This window comes from Miniopterus natalensis, chromosome 2, assembly GCF_054644295.1.
Source record: "Miniopterus natalensis isolate mMinNat1 chromosome 2, mMinNat1.hap1, whole genome shotgun sequence".
Lineage (NCBI taxonomy): Eukaryota > Metazoa > Chordata > Mammalia > Chiroptera > Miniopteridae > Miniopterus > Miniopterus natalensis.
In genome coordinates this window covers 158,596,537-158,611,965 of record NC_142082.1, presented here as the reverse complement: position 1 = coordinate 158,611,965, position 15,429 = coordinate 158,596,537, and the positions used below count along the sequence as shown (strand labels likewise).

At 38.6% G+C, this 15,429-nt stretch overlaps 1 protein-coding gene across 1 annotated transcript in view; it reads right to left on the bottom strand.

Moving 5' to 3' along the window:
* ABCC9 (ATP binding cassette subfamily C member 9) overlaps positions 1-15,429 on the bottom strand; it is a 106,593-nt gene that overhangs the window by 23,858 nt on the left and 67,306 nt on the right. Inside the window, exons 25-31 of the mRNA XM_016197400.2 lie at positions 14,430-14,526; positions 11,854-12,083; positions 11,043-11,191; positions 10,764-10,833; positions 8,552-8,709; positions 5,114-5,206; positions 202-304 (exon numbers count right to left, since the gene is read on the bottom strand). Coding sequence (XP_016052886.1) covers positions 202-304; positions 5,114-5,206; positions 8,552-8,709; positions 10,764-10,833; positions 11,043-11,191; positions 11,854-12,083; positions 14,430-14,526 — 900 coding nt within the window. The remainder of the gene's footprint in view (positions 1-201; positions 305-5,113; positions 5,207-8,551; positions 8,710-10,763; positions 10,834-11,042; positions 11,192-11,853; positions 12,084-14,429; positions 14,527-15,429) is intronic.

Below are 15,429 nucleotides of genomic sequence, written 5' to 3'. Positions count from 1 at the left end.
GCTATTTGTCTTGCCATTAGCTAAAACATTATGACAAATGTCCTCCGCAACGTAAACAAACCTGAGTTATTTTTAAAGTCCTGAAAATGTGCAGCGAGTGCCTGCATCTCAGGGGCAGGCTGATTTTTACAACCGCCTCCCTCTTTGCATCAGGCCTCTTCTCTGTTTGGTTTCCATTTCGAAATCGCGAAACGAACGTACCGTTCTGACCTCCAGCCATCTGTTGGCAGCCGAGAGAAATAAGTAGGCAATGTTGTTCGTGTCCGTCAGTTCCAGCATACGCTGCTTAAATCTGGTTTCATGCCTGCAGAAAACAAAAAGGTTATAATGGTAGCCACACAACAGGTGAAATAATAAAGAACAGAAAAATCACTCACACTTTCTACTACACCATTTACTCAACAGAGTGACAAACCAATGGGATAAAATAACTAGCAAATGATCCTACTTAAAAATCAAGGCCGGCTGCTGCTGCTCTGGGGTATTCTCAGTAGAGATGGTGTGGTCCAGTGTTTCCTTCATTTCTCAGACCTCTGCTATCAAAATAAATCCTTCTGATAACAAAGTCCTGTTAATGATCATTTCACAAATTTCCACATCATCATGGAAACAAGGTATGGCCTGTGTTGCAAGGGGCCTTACATAAACCAGAAGAAGTTGTACAAAAATGGAAAATACCGTACCTATTTTTTATTGTGTTTATTTTACTTTTCCAAATAGCACAATTAGAGCTGGGTGGGAGGTGCTGGATGAGAACCAGGGAAAACAGGGACCTATGCACTGGTGGCAAGCAAATATATACTTTTAAATTTCTCTTTTTGCCTGGTGTTTCCGGGAACCAAAAATGGAAAGTGGAGTGACATGAAAAAGAAATAGGGTCTTTGGAAATGGCTGATGTTCTTAGAAGAATGACACAATCTAAATAAGATATCTTGCCTGGCCGGGCACGGCTCAGCAGTTGAGCGTCAACCTAGGATCCAGGCGATCGGGGTTCGATTCCTGGTCAGGGCACATGCCCAGGCTGAGGGCTCGATCCCCAGTCGGGGGCGTGCAGGAGGCAGCCGATCAATGACTCTCTCATCATTGATGTTTCTCTCTCTCTCCTTTCCTCTCTCTGAAATCAATAAAGATATATTTAAAATAAATAAATAAATAAATAAATAAATAAATAAATAAATAAAGATATCTTATGCCTTAAAATTCTAGGGGTGTCCCCAAAAATGTATACATACTTTTTATGGATAGCTCAATTGATGTTTCTTTCTTTTCAGATTTAACCCATTGGAATTAATAATTATTCAAAGTGTGTATGCATTTTGGGGGGACACCCTATATTTGTAACAATGCTCATTGCACAGAAGGAACCCTTACTCGTGGCGCTTACAGGTTCTATGACACGTACAGCTTAGATATTAATTCCTGACCAAATTAAGGTCATCCTTGGTGAACCACATAATCAGACCAAATTTTGTGGAACATGTTATAAAGGAAAATAAAAAGCTTATCCATTTGGACATATGAGCTACTCTCACAGCAACTCAGGCTACATAGTGCTAAATCTTTTCTAAACCACAAAAATAGTCTCTTTTCACTTTTGAATTATTTTCCCTGAATAACAGAAACAATGAAAAGCTGGATAATATGATAAAAATAACTTATCTGAAAGTTGGAAGAAATGCCAAATCAAAATGTGGTGTATTCACCCTCTGCAGCCATGGCTGGTCTTACACAGATCTCCTGCCTACGCATCATGTTTGCAAGGAATAACCAACTTTCATCTGACAACCCGGCAGTGATTCCTGATTGATAAAAGACCGCCTGCCCCAAGTCCCCCGAAATGTTCAAATCAATTTGTAAAACTTTATAATAAACCACTGCTATGTCGAAGGATGAAGAAGTCTGGGTGGGGTGTTCACTTGGCCCATGAAACCATCCATACAGGCCAACATAAAGCAGATACTTGATATCTGTCCAACTGACCTGATCACTCCAATATGCCAAACCAGATAAATCAGATAATTGAGTCAGACAGTAACATCTGATCTAAAATAATCAAAGGATTCTGCAGTCAGAGCCAAATAATTACCTCACTTTGAGTTATGTAGCCTTGACCCAAATGCCAGGCACAGAGGACCTGTGCTGAACAGCATCATACGGGGACAGGACCGAGCAGCCCTAGGAACATGCCTACCCCTTGTGATGATCTTTTTAGAGATGAACAGAGTGACTACTTAAAAGGTAGGATGGTTCCTAGGACCATAGGATTTACTGAGACAGTGAATATGAACTGTAAAGAGATATGTCCACATAAGGGCCATTCTTTTCTGTACCTGCAATGGTAGGTAGATTTTCACCCATTCATTCAGAAACACACAGCAAGCACCAACTCTAAGTGACACATTAGAATATACATATGAACAAGACATGACTTCTGCCCTTGAGGAGCCCACTGTTTGTGAAGGAGGTAAACAAGGCATTAACGAGTGAGGACGGTGCAACACAGAGCAAGTTATAAGGACCCTCCCTACAAAATGCTCCATGAACATAAAAGAAAGGGACCATTTACACTGTCCAGAGGATCTGGAAGGCAGGAAATGGGGTGGAGGGTGGCAGAGAACAATTAAGAAAGGTTTCACGAAGGAAGGTGAGGATGGTCTGAGTGAGGTTTTAAGGGATGAGCTGAACTTTTCAGGTGAACATGGAAGGACAAAGCGGTGGAAATAGGGGAGGCAACATGGGCAAAGGCACAGAAAGGAGAAAACTCCGAATTCTCAGGGCCCGAGGCCGGGTGCTCTCCCAAGAGCACGGTGGGGATGGAGAGATTGGAGGCGGGGCGGCTGGACCAGCGCCAGCGGCCTGCATTTGAGAGGAACATCAAACACTTCATTCTGACAAAGTGTTTTGTCTGGGACTCTTCTCCCCCTTTAATTTGGGGATATTGTTTCAGATACACTCTTAAAGAGTTTGTAAATGGAGCTGGCAAGAGTCTGGAGCAGCAGTGTGAGGGGAGGGGTGGAAATGCAGTGAACATTCTTTCTGTGTGTTTCTCTTTGGCAAGAAACCTCCTATTTTCCTAATGGAAACTTTGACACACTCAGTCTGTATCTTTTCATCCGCATCCAGCTCATCTTCTGAACATTCTTAGACCTTTATTCTGTCAGACAAAAAAATAATAGGAAAGGTCACTGAAATCTCAGTCTAATTTAACTGTGATCCTTTCGTGGTGAAACTTCTTGAGGGAGTTGACTGCTGCATGTGAGTACACCACGAGCTCTGGATGCAGGGGAGGAAAGGCTGTCTAATCAGTAAATTCTAACTTTCCAAAAAAGCTGAAGACACTGGGAACTCTGGGTAGCTTGAAAGGAAGGAAGAGATGGATGAAAAAGAATGCATTTGGTTCTTTACCACAAGTACCACACGTAAAGATTCTAGAACTGCATTCAGGTAACAGGATCATGCCTATATTTTAAAACTTTCTTCAGTTTAACAATTCTGGTATTTGTGGTATTCAATATTTACTTTAAAGATGAACCCTGGAAGATCGAAATCTGGACAAGTAGGATGCAGGTACTTTTACACAAAAGTTGGGGCACCTTTTGTTTATTACGGTCATAATTCAAGCCTTGAAGGCTAACAGGTGCTACGTTTTGTTCTTCTAACAGCTACATGGACTTTTCCTGATGTAAAATTAGAAACAGTCATGCCAAATTCTGCTTGTATATCAGACGAAGAAGGTAAATGAAAGATCTAAGCCTTGACTCTTGGTCAAGTTTCTCTTTCATGCTAAACCTTCAAGATGCTTTCCCTGATTCTAGTTCTCAGCACTCTCAGAAAATAACCACACCTTGGTTTTCAGGGAGAAAATAGAGGCTGTTATATGTTTGAACCCATCAACTTCTTGCTGACCCATCTGTCAGCCTGCCTGAATCCAGTCACTGCTTGCCCCCCACCTACCATGTTCCCTACCCTTTTTTGCGGTATTTACCTGGGGTTGGAAATGAAAGGCCATGTGTTTGTAGTCTTTGTATCTCCAGAGCAAGAGCAGTACCTAGCATGTGTTCAGTACTCAAATAGACAAACTCAAAAGGACTTGTTTGGTGAAAAATGTAATTTTTAATATGGTGTACGTCTGAGCCCCATTGGTTAATGCTGGCTACTATTAGAATATAAATTGTGTCTTAGGATCTACATTCAATGTCAATAAATAGTTTTGCCATCTCCAGTTAAAGTCATTGCACACTCTGATGGAACACCACACAACTGCAGGAAATATGAATGCTTCATGATGAAACCTATGTAGAGTTATGTGGAAATTCTATGGTACATGTGGATAGTTGTATCTTTATATTTTACTTTTTCACTCAAATATATGTGTGTGTGTGTGTGTGTGTGTGTGTGTGTGTGTGTGTGTGTAGTATTTCTTAGGTTAAAAGAATCTCTGGTTGAAATCAACACACATTTGTATTTAGGGTTGCAGAAACATATAATACGTTTAGATATCAATTTTCTAGATTAAATGAAATATTCAGTGATGCCACTTTTTTTTTCTAATTTACTTGAACAGGGAAAGCAGGGACAGGTTTTTGTTGTTTTGGGTTTTTTTAGTATTAAGTAAGCACTCTTGATAAAGCTTGGATTATTACTCTGTTTACCAACATTAAAAAACTGATTAAGTCCTAAAATAACTTTGATATAATATTTCTTTTATTATTAATAATACATTTATTTTAACTTGTTTGTTGGGTGCTTCTTTGCTAATCACTGGTTAATACTTTACATGCATTATATCAATTAGTTCAATGATCCTAAGAAACTAAATTGATTTCCCCATTTTACAAATGAGGAGACCGAGGCTAGGGAATTGAAAACCCTGGTCTAAACCACACAGCTAATATCTTTCCAATGTGGAGCTTCATGCTTCCTTTATTCTTGTCAAAATTTCATATGCGTAAACTCTAACTCTGATAATTTACTGTCTCATTTTCTTCTAATTTAAGACATTGCCATGCACACTGTGGGCATCCAAAAATGGTAGCAAGTATCAGTTATGTTTAGATAAATATCTGCGATGACATAATTTCCTAATTAACAAAATGAAAACGTGTTTACTCACCTAAATGCCCGAATGGTGGTGAGTCCTTCAGCTGTTTCTGAGAAATGGCAAAGTAGAGGGAGCTGGGTACTATCGTCAAGTTCCTGGAGGTCCCTAGAACAGGGAGAAGTGCAAAAATAAACACACGTCTTCAGGCTCAAAGAGCAGCACGTTCATTCTGAATTAAGGTTATTATTTGTCATTGTAACCATTTTCCTCTAGCACCCAATTAACAAAAACTTCAACAGCTTACAGTCTACAAAGGAAGAGAAAGGTGGATATATAGTAAATATGGGTCCAGGTGGAATGTAACGTGTTGTACAAAAATATCAGCCTTTATAACAGCAAAAGTAAAGCCCTGTGGGGCCCCAGAGGAATGAGCAATTAATCCATCCACAGGAGGTGGGTAATACATTTTTTTAGGAGGTGGCATTTAGGCCAAGCCTTAAGCATGAGGAGGGCTTCAACCAAACAGTCAAGAAGTAATGCATTCCAGCTAAGGGAACACGAGAGCAAGCACAGAAGACTGAAGAACCTGGCACGTTCAATCGGGCTGGTGCCCAGCATCCTTTGGGAGTGCTGTAGTGGGAAAACGCTGTACAAAAAATGTGTGGGACTAGACTGTAGAGGAGCCTGGGTAGGCAGGAAAAATCACTGACGACTAGAAACAAAATGCCCAGAGCTGTGCTTACGCAACAGGACATGGAAGACAGTGTAAAGGGTGAAAGACAATGAGTGAGGTAGGTAGGTAGTCTATATAAGAGACATTTTTAAAGTTCTCAATGAATGTGATGCTGGTTAGATTTTAAACAAGGGGAGGACTGTAAGTCAGTCTACTCGTTTTATATGTATCCACACATAGGTGTGCATGTATGTGTATATCTCTATATATCTACATACCTATATCTATATAGATACATCTAGCATTCAATGCATGTTTGATGGACAAATGAATTTAACTCTTTTCATAAGGATGAACACTCATGACAACTTTTCTTTAAACCACATAAGCAAGCATTTCTACAGGATAGGCTAAGAGTTACACCACATGTTTCAAAACATTGCTCTCTTTCCTTTTCAGTCTCTTTTTCTACGCTTCTCTAGGTCTTTGGGATGGAGGAAATCAGAGTAGCAGCACTGACATTGGCCTGCCAGGGTCAACTGAACTGATTACACTGTTACACAACCTTCAACAATCAATTTACGCCATCCTGGGCTGTCTGTTTAGTCCCACAAACAAATGCAAAGTCTTTTTTGAGTTCCTAAAATGGATTTGCTCACTGCAGAAACTGCAGATGAGGGGAGGAGAAGTAAGAGGGGAGGAGAGTGACTATAAAGGAATGTGAATAATCTGCTATTTTTAAACATAAAGCTAAGTGGCTATTTGTAATTTTGACACAAGCAACAGGTGGTCACTACACTGAGGTTAGTAGTGAAGGAAAAAAATTAGGAAGGAGGAGTCTTTGTTTATAGGACTGCATTCTGTCGCAAGGTGAGAGTAGTTTGATCTTATAATCTTGTAAGGAGGAAACAGAGCTAACTACACATGAGATCTTTGATTTTAGACATTCAAAATGTTCCCCCATTTGAATTCTCCTTGGTGTTCACAAAACAGTCTGTTATGCTCCCTGAGCTTTTCAACATGGGTGAGTGCTGCAGAGCCTCCACACCTAGAGGGTCTTTCTATATGTGTAAGACTTAAGATCATGCGGTCATATTTGCTAGCTTTCAGAGTATTTCAAATGAGAATGATCTATAATCCATTACCAATGTTAATTCTTTAAAATGATCATCCCTTCTGTATTTTAGTAACTACCAATGCTAACAGATATTCCCACTTATAATGAACAGAATTCGCAATTCCAATTATTGGACTAGGACCATTTGCCTAGACTTTGCACTGAACTTGTATTGCCAAGGGGCGAAAATAGTCTCAAATAAGTATGTGATGGAAGTAAGTCACAGCTGTTTAATTTAGTGGTGAGAAGGCAAGGATAGATTTGGAAACAACAAACAGAAATGAAGTACTAAACTTTTTGCCACTCCATCAAAGTGACATGAGCAAAACCACCAGAAAAAAAGGGAGAGTGAATTTGATCACTCTAGCCTCTCCCTTTCGGTCTGAATTTGCTATAAGAAAAGGGGATGGAGCTGAGGATGAAAAACACTCTAGACTTAATATAGATCCCTAACGTTTGAAGGACCCTAATTCATACCCATGAGGGAGAAACTATATATATATTTAAATATATCTTTCATTGATTTCAAGGAGGGGAAGGGAGAGGGGGAGAGAGAGAGAGAGAAACATCAATGATGAAAGTCATTGATCGGCCGCCTCCTGTATATCCCCTGCTGGGGGATCCAGCCTGAAACCTGGGCATGTCCCCTGACTGGGCATCGAACCTCAGTCTCCTGGATCATAGGTCAATGCTCAACCACTGAGCTACACTGGCTGGGCAAAAACTATATTTTTTAAATTAAAAATGTTATATGGTATTTTCAGAGGTTCCCAACTATATTCTTGTCTTTTCTTGTTATGTTCCCTGATTTTTTCATACAATTCCCTGTTTCAAGCCCTGTGGAATATTTTTAGTTTACTGAATAAACTCAATGTCTTCCTCTTATTCAGTACTTAATATGTTTTATCTTCCCCCCAAAACTGTTTCACAACAGCTTCTTGTCATGTTGATCTCTTCATGGGCCCCATGGCTCACACATTTATTTGCAACACAGTAAATGCTTAATAAATGTCTGTTGAAATGTGATTACCGCAATGATATAGCATTTGCTGTACTATTCATAGCAGGGCTTCAAAATTAAACTGGAAATTTCAAAACAACTGGTACTATATTTCATTTAGCTATTCAACATCTCAGCAAATGACAACTCCTATATTAGTGGAATAATTTAAAATCATGGCTATCTTTTATTTATTTGGCTAGATACTCAAGCGCATGTTAATAATCCAATTTGAAAATTTCTAATCTCTTAAAGTTACAGCATTCAAGATTATCTACTTTTATAGTCATTACTCTGCTTTATCTCTTTCACCTTTTTTTTTTTTCTTTAGAGAGTGTATTTTAAGCATTTTAAAATATCTTACCTTTTTTCTCTACTTGGGAATATAATAATATTAAATCACTTATCCTTTGGGACTGTGTTGGGTTTTGTAAGTTTTTTGCCAATGTCATGTCAGTAAAAAATTTTGTAGTTTGTGGACTCAAAACTTAATACATCAATCCAGATGGTAATATATGTCCAGGGCTATGTAAGGCTCAGACAACCAATTACAGAAACAATTATAATAGATCTCCAACGTCAGGATAGGTTTCATCATGCTAAAAATAGGCTGCATTTTCAAATTCCATACCTTATCTTGAAAAACACTACAGCAAATTTGGATCACAGTAAATCAAATATGTAGGCTTTTGAAGATGAATAGAACGTTGTTTTACTTACTTAGAGGCCACTCGGAAGTATTTCTGGATAAAATAAAAGGCGACTCCAAGAGGCACAATAGCAGCCAGGAACACATGGGTAGCGTAAGAAATCATGCCAATGGCAGACAGGCAGAGCAGTGTTGAGCGAGTGAGAGATTCCAAAGTTGGAGGGATGTGCTGTTATGAAGGTAGTTTGAAAGAAAAATGTTTCAGCTCAAATACACGTTGATTACAATGCCATGTGATATTCATTTGATATCAATGTGACATTATACAGTTAGTTACAAAAGTAGTATATAAACATTTTCATTGTACTCCAACCTCACTCACTTCCCATAGTTTAATATATTTATCCATCTATCTACCTATCTACTTTTGCTGGTCAGTTATGACCTACCTACCTATTTACCTTGAGGATTTTATATAAATCGCACTACACTTCAAACCTTATTGGCCCATGTGCTTGTTTTCTTTTACTGAAAAAGACAGACTGTCAGTCTTCCCATGCCACTATATACAAATCTATTTTTTAATGGTTGCATAGTATTAAAAATGTATTTAGTTATTACTCTACTGTAAGATGTTTAAATTAATTTTCTGTAATTGCTTGCTCAGATCCTCTGCATGTTTTTGATTGCATGCTTTATCTTCCTTATTGATATTTACATGCTTTTTATATATTATGGATGTTTATCTTCTTCCTTATATATGTTGCAGTTTTTCTCCTAGTTAATCTATTATATTTTAAGTTGTCTTTGATGCTTTTAGCTCAGTAGAAGCTTAAAATTTTATGCAGTCATTTCTGTTGGCCCTTTTCCTATTGTTTCTGAGTTTTGAGTCTTACTTTAAAAAAACTTTGCCACCCCCAAATTCTAAACTACACTTACTCTTACATTTTATTTTATAATGTTATGCTTTTATGTGGCCATCTTTATTCCATATGTTTTTGCTTTGCATTTTATAGCTAGCTAATTGATCCAATATAAAAAAATAATCCTGTTTTTACTGACTCAAAGTATCACATTTATCTTATCTTAAATCTCTATATATGCTGGTTTTGAATTCCCCATTTTGTACTTTTGATCTAGTTGTTTTCTGTGATCACCAAAGTGTTTAAATTCAATAGTATTTTGGGGGTATCTGATAGGGAAAGTCTTTCTGCCTAAACAGGATTTTTATAATTTCCAGGATTTTAAAAATCTGTTTTCTTTATGTTAGTTTTATTTCTATCTTGACAGTTTCTGTGTTTTTTAATATATGAAATTTACTTTTTACTTAATTTTTAATTGGTGTAGGGAAAGATTACATTTGTATATGTATTATGCAGATACTCTGTTGAACTTCCTAATTGGTTCTTTGTTGTACTAATTGTTTTGAACTCTCAAGGTAGCAATCATTTCATCTTCCAAACAATGAGTGCTTTGTCTTTTTTCCCCTAATATATATCCCTTATGAAGTCTGTTAGATACAATATGACCCAATATGAATGTCGTGAAAACACCAACATTTTTCAGCATATTTTTTAGTCAGCTGCATGCATCAAGCATTTTTTCTCTAAATTGAGGGCAATTCAGGTATTCCTAAGGCCACTCTGCAAAATCAGAAAAGGCAAGGGCTGAATTTGGTGGATTCTTCTCTCAATCATCCTAAGGGTCTGCCTGTTCTTGGAGTTATATAAGCTCAGAATTTGAGGTCTTTAATTTCAGGACAAACTTCTAGAGGCCTAAGGATCTAAGACTAAACTGGTTATCACTGGAATATTCCTAAAATATCACACCATCTAAAGCTTTTCTCATGTCAGAGCCCATCTAATAAAAGTAAAGGACATCTAAGAGAGCTCGGCATTCCATTCTTTACTTCTGGGAGACACTCCGCGTCAATTCAACTTTTAAGAACTCTACTGTGAATGGAGATACAACATTGATCAAAATCATTCCTTTTTATAACAAAGAGTTTAAATGTTAGTTTATTCTTTGCTATTTCTATTTATTTCATGCTGATTCTCTAAATATTCTCTTCTACATGCATACATTGTTTTGAATTAAGGTTTTCTGTAAAGATTTTATTCTAGACATCATTTATGCACAGAATATTGATATGAACACAAATAGGCTTTTATTTAAGTTTTAGAAATCCTTTATTGTTCAGAGGAATCATGGTTTATCTCAAAACGTTATGTAGCTTACACTAAGAAATTCATTCTTGGACTTGAAACTAACTCAAGCACTCACCTGATCAATGATATTTGTATCAGCTGAAAAGCGATTGAGAATCAGTCCCAGGGGTGTGGTGTCAAAGAATCTAGAAAACAAACAGATCGAAATGCATGACAATACTAAACTATCTGAAACCTGAGCACTGCAAATTGGCATCCTGGAGTCATGAAAATGAGAAGGTCCCTATTCGTTTGCTCAAGGACTGAAAAAAATTCTTTAAAATTTCACATTTCACTAAAGTTTTAAAATGAATGTAGATTTTGTATGTGGGAGTAAAAAACAATTACTTTTTACCTTATTGGTCCAAGAATTATCTTATTGAGGAGATTGTGGTGAAGATTTTTGGCAGCTGTGAGGCCCATCCATTCCACAGTGAGAGACGTAACAAGGCAAAGGAAAATACCTGCTCCGCAGAGTATGCTAAATCCAGCCACATAGTAGGTCTAAGAAGCAACCAACACACAAAAATACATATGGAATTATCAGTTGAGCTTTTTCTTACTAGAACACCAATATCAAAGTCAGACAATATTGTCAACTGCATTATCTTGGGTCAATTTAGGCAGTTGAAAGAGCGCAGCTTTTGAGATTTAGGGCAATGTCCCCACTACAGTCCTAAAGCCAAGTCCCCCACTTGCTTCTTTAATTCCCTTTCAAGGTTTGCGTAAGGGCAGGTGAAGCATGAGTCTGCTTGCAGGTCTGAAATATTCTTGGATTTCTACATTGCAGATTTCTTCATTCCTTCTATCTCTAATCTCGGAATGAACAGCTAACTCACTGGTACAGAAAGTTAAAATCAGAACAAAAGCCTTGTATGTCTGTTACACACACACACACACACACACACACACACACACACACACACTCCCTGTGTATATAATTCCTTTGAATGCAAATCCAAACATTATCTTTAAATATTTCTTACGATAACTTTAAAAACAAAAGTCATGATAACTGATCCCACTTTGACAGGTCCTATTCTACTTAACTTACTGAATCACTATGGAAGTCCTATGACATTTGGACTATGAGTGTCGAATTAGTTAAAAAGATATCACTGTTCATCTCAACCTTTTCTTGGTGATTTAAACAGAGCCCACTGTACCTGATCAGCTTTGCCGGTATTGTTGATAGTGTACTCCGACGTCCACGTAGCCAGCCAGTAGTCTATAGCTACAATGACCGAGTGCTTCAGGAGCTTAGAGAAAATCATCAGGAAGAGCAAGAAGAACCCTCCAGAAGTGAGGTAGCGCCAACAGGTTTTCCACGGCATCTTAGTCCTGAGCCTCATTACCGTGGACATGTTGTCATCCTCATCTTCCTCCTCTTCTTCCTCTGCATGCAAAACACTTGTTTAAGCTTCACATGGGCAGCAGGGAGATAGAATTTGTATCAGCCCACAAACAAAGCATATAAAAATCTCCCTCAGATCTATAGAAATACAAGTATTAGTCTTAGAAAATTTTAAATGCTTTTAGCAGAGCATACCTCATTTTTTTAAAAAATGAGTGAAAATGAATAAATAAATGATTGAGGGGAAAAAATAAACATAAAAATCTATATGCCTGGATGAGAGAATTTGCAGGTTTATTACACATACAATTTACTGGAAACAGAGACTAAAAGTTTACTAAGTTACTGAAGGAATTGTGTTGCCAATGAAACCACACATCTGGCCTGCAAATATTTACATGGAATTCTTTGAACTCTAAATTTCTGAATTTGTAAAACTGCACCAGGAAGAAATAGGCTCTGATATTTGTCTGTGTCCCAAGAGGGCATACTCTATGCTCTCTATGGCCCATTTTAGATGTGGTCATGGCAGGGCATGGGCAAAGAGAACCCATCTAGATGGCAAAGCCAGGAGCCACAGAGGACAATGGGCAGGGAGCTCTTCTCAGATGTTTAAACCATCTGCAGACTCCAAGATGGCTATCCTAAGAACATACTGTATTACGAGGACAGGGATTTGGGCATTCTCTGACCAGCAAAACTTGATCATTTGTGTGGGTCCAGTGACTATTGCATTTCCTGTCCTTTTCTTCTCCAAAGGCACTTTTGATTGCAGTTATCCTGTATGTACTCCACTACTACTCCACTACTGAACACTGAGCAGGTTGTGGGTAGAAGGACAGACAACTTGTCTTTGATTTATAGGTTATCAGACCACAGAGATCTAAATATGGATACCATGGGAAGATAGCATCAGCAAGGATGCTAATATTTGAGCTGGATGCAGTAAATAAACAGGTCTCGAATAATCTCTCCTAAGGGTGGGTTCAATGCGTGAGAAAGACAGGATTTAAAATTTGCATGATCAAAGAGGTCAACACTTGCAAACTGTTAGCTGTCTCCCCAGTATCCATATTCTGTTTCCTATTAATTGAAATTTTAACTTGCATCTGACTCCCCAGCTAGAGACAATATTCCTTAAATTTCCCTGTACCTAATCTGCCCATGTGATGAACTGGCCAGTGGTAAGTAGTAGAAACACATGCAACTACTTTCTATCTTCCCTTCCTGGTGGCTTGAACAGACACACTGATAAGCCCAGAAGCAGCAGCCTAGTAGGTATTATGTACTGTACTGGGCTCTTCCATACACATTACCTCATTGCACCCTGTTAGGAAGGTGTTTTCATCTTATTTTATACTTGAGGAAATAGATTAACACAGCAAGCCCAGGGCAGAGTCAGCAGCATCTCAAGTGGTACACTCACCATGGGAACACTGGAGTAGCTGGGCAAGACTTCACTTTTAGAGTGGTTTAGAAATCATTGGTTTTGAATTTTAGAGGCTGATGTCACCGTCACCAAACATTCTTTAAAAAACATTTTATATCAAGCAAATTGAAGTGAAAATCTATCTATTCATTCATCCATCCATTCATTCATTCATTCACTCACTCAGTAAGTATTTGTTGAAACTCTGAATAGTTGTCATCTGAAACATAGAGGCAAAACATTTTGGTGTTCTTTGGCTTAAAATAATTATTTGTTTCTTAAATAACTTGTAGAAATGCAGTCTTGAGCAAAAAATATATAGGAAAAATGAAGTATACTGCAAGTAGTCTATGGACTTAGGTATGACTTATCTTACCAATTTCTTGACAATAAATGCCAAGGCAATGTAATTATTTCATCTCATTCCTCAAATTTCCAGTAAATCTTTTCCCCACACTATTTCTTATTAGATCCAGAAAACAAACAAATAGCTCTCTAATTCTCTTATTCTTTATTGCTATACTGTTATGAAAACCCCATGAAGGATCCCATGATTCAATATAAATATTTCAAAACAGTATTATCTCCATAATCCTCATTTATTGTTTATTTCTGAAGGACTGACATTTGTTAATAACTCCACTGGGTCATTAAACTAGACCTTTCCAATTTTTCTGAACAAAGGTCTACATCTATTTACAAACGACTGCCTTTTCTTTTCCACTCTCTCTCTCCCAGCACAAATGGACTAAGACACACTATGGGAAACCCCTCGAGATGCCTCCAGCTTCGGTCTCTCCAGCTCTTTTCATGTTCACTGTTGTGTATTCGATTTAGCTCTTCGCCCCCTGCGACACGGCCTGTCCCTCAGTGGCACACTCAAGCATCAGCTGCCAAGGGCAAGCTCTCACATCCTGTTACCCACAGGAAGATTTCAGATGTAAGGGGAAAAAACCTACCTTCGTCTTCATCTTCCATTTGGGCTTTGGCCTCTCTCGAGTACATGGCTCTTCGAAGAGTTTTCCTCTCTAAAGTTGTTTGGTCAGCTTCCATATCCTACAGGAGACATTGCACTGTCACTCACGGAGCTCACAGCCACAGCAAGGTTTTGGCTTGCCAACCGGTGACCCGCTGTACCAGTCGTTAGTTACCTTTACCAGTCCGGGCTGTCTGCTCTCCCTGGAGATCCACAACGCCCGTCATGAGGGCAGTGTGGGCAATGCCTGAGGTGTGCAGGAAGAGCTTCAGAGCCAAGAGGCAGAGATCAGGGGGCCCAGAAAGGTGGTCACAGCATGATGGACATGACCCCGGGGCAGGGGACACTTGTTTTATTTTTACATCACTTTCAGATATTCCCTGTAATTTCACTAACTAAAGACGTACTTATGTTAATAAATATCTTACTTTATTTTTTATTTTAAATATATCTTTATTGATTTCAGAGAGAGGAAGGGAGAGGGAGAGAGAAAGTTGAAACATCAGCGATGAGAGAGTCACTGATCGGCTGCCTCCTGCATGTCCCCACTGGGGATCGAGCCCGCAACCCGGGCCTGTGCCCTGACCAGGAATCGAACCGTGATCTCCTGGATCCTAGGTTGATGCTCAACTGCTGAGTTATGCCCCGTTGGGCAATATCTTACTTTAAAATACATGCCATTCTGGGCTGGTTAAAGCACTATCTGTCATTCACTATTATTACGAATTATTAAATCAGGATGAGTTTCTTTAGCATCTCACTAAGCTGCACAAAAGGTAGGGACTCCAATAGGAATTAATGGAACATATGTAATTTGGAAGAAAATGGGAAATGAGGGTACTTAGGTGAGTAGCAGTTGAGGAGAAAGAGCTAGGAGGGGGATATATGCAGAAAGAGAAGGGAAAGGTAGCAAAAACAAAACCATGTGAATTTTTAAGGGTTGCTCCAGACTTGTCCCGGGCTCAGGAAAGGGAGAGCGTTTC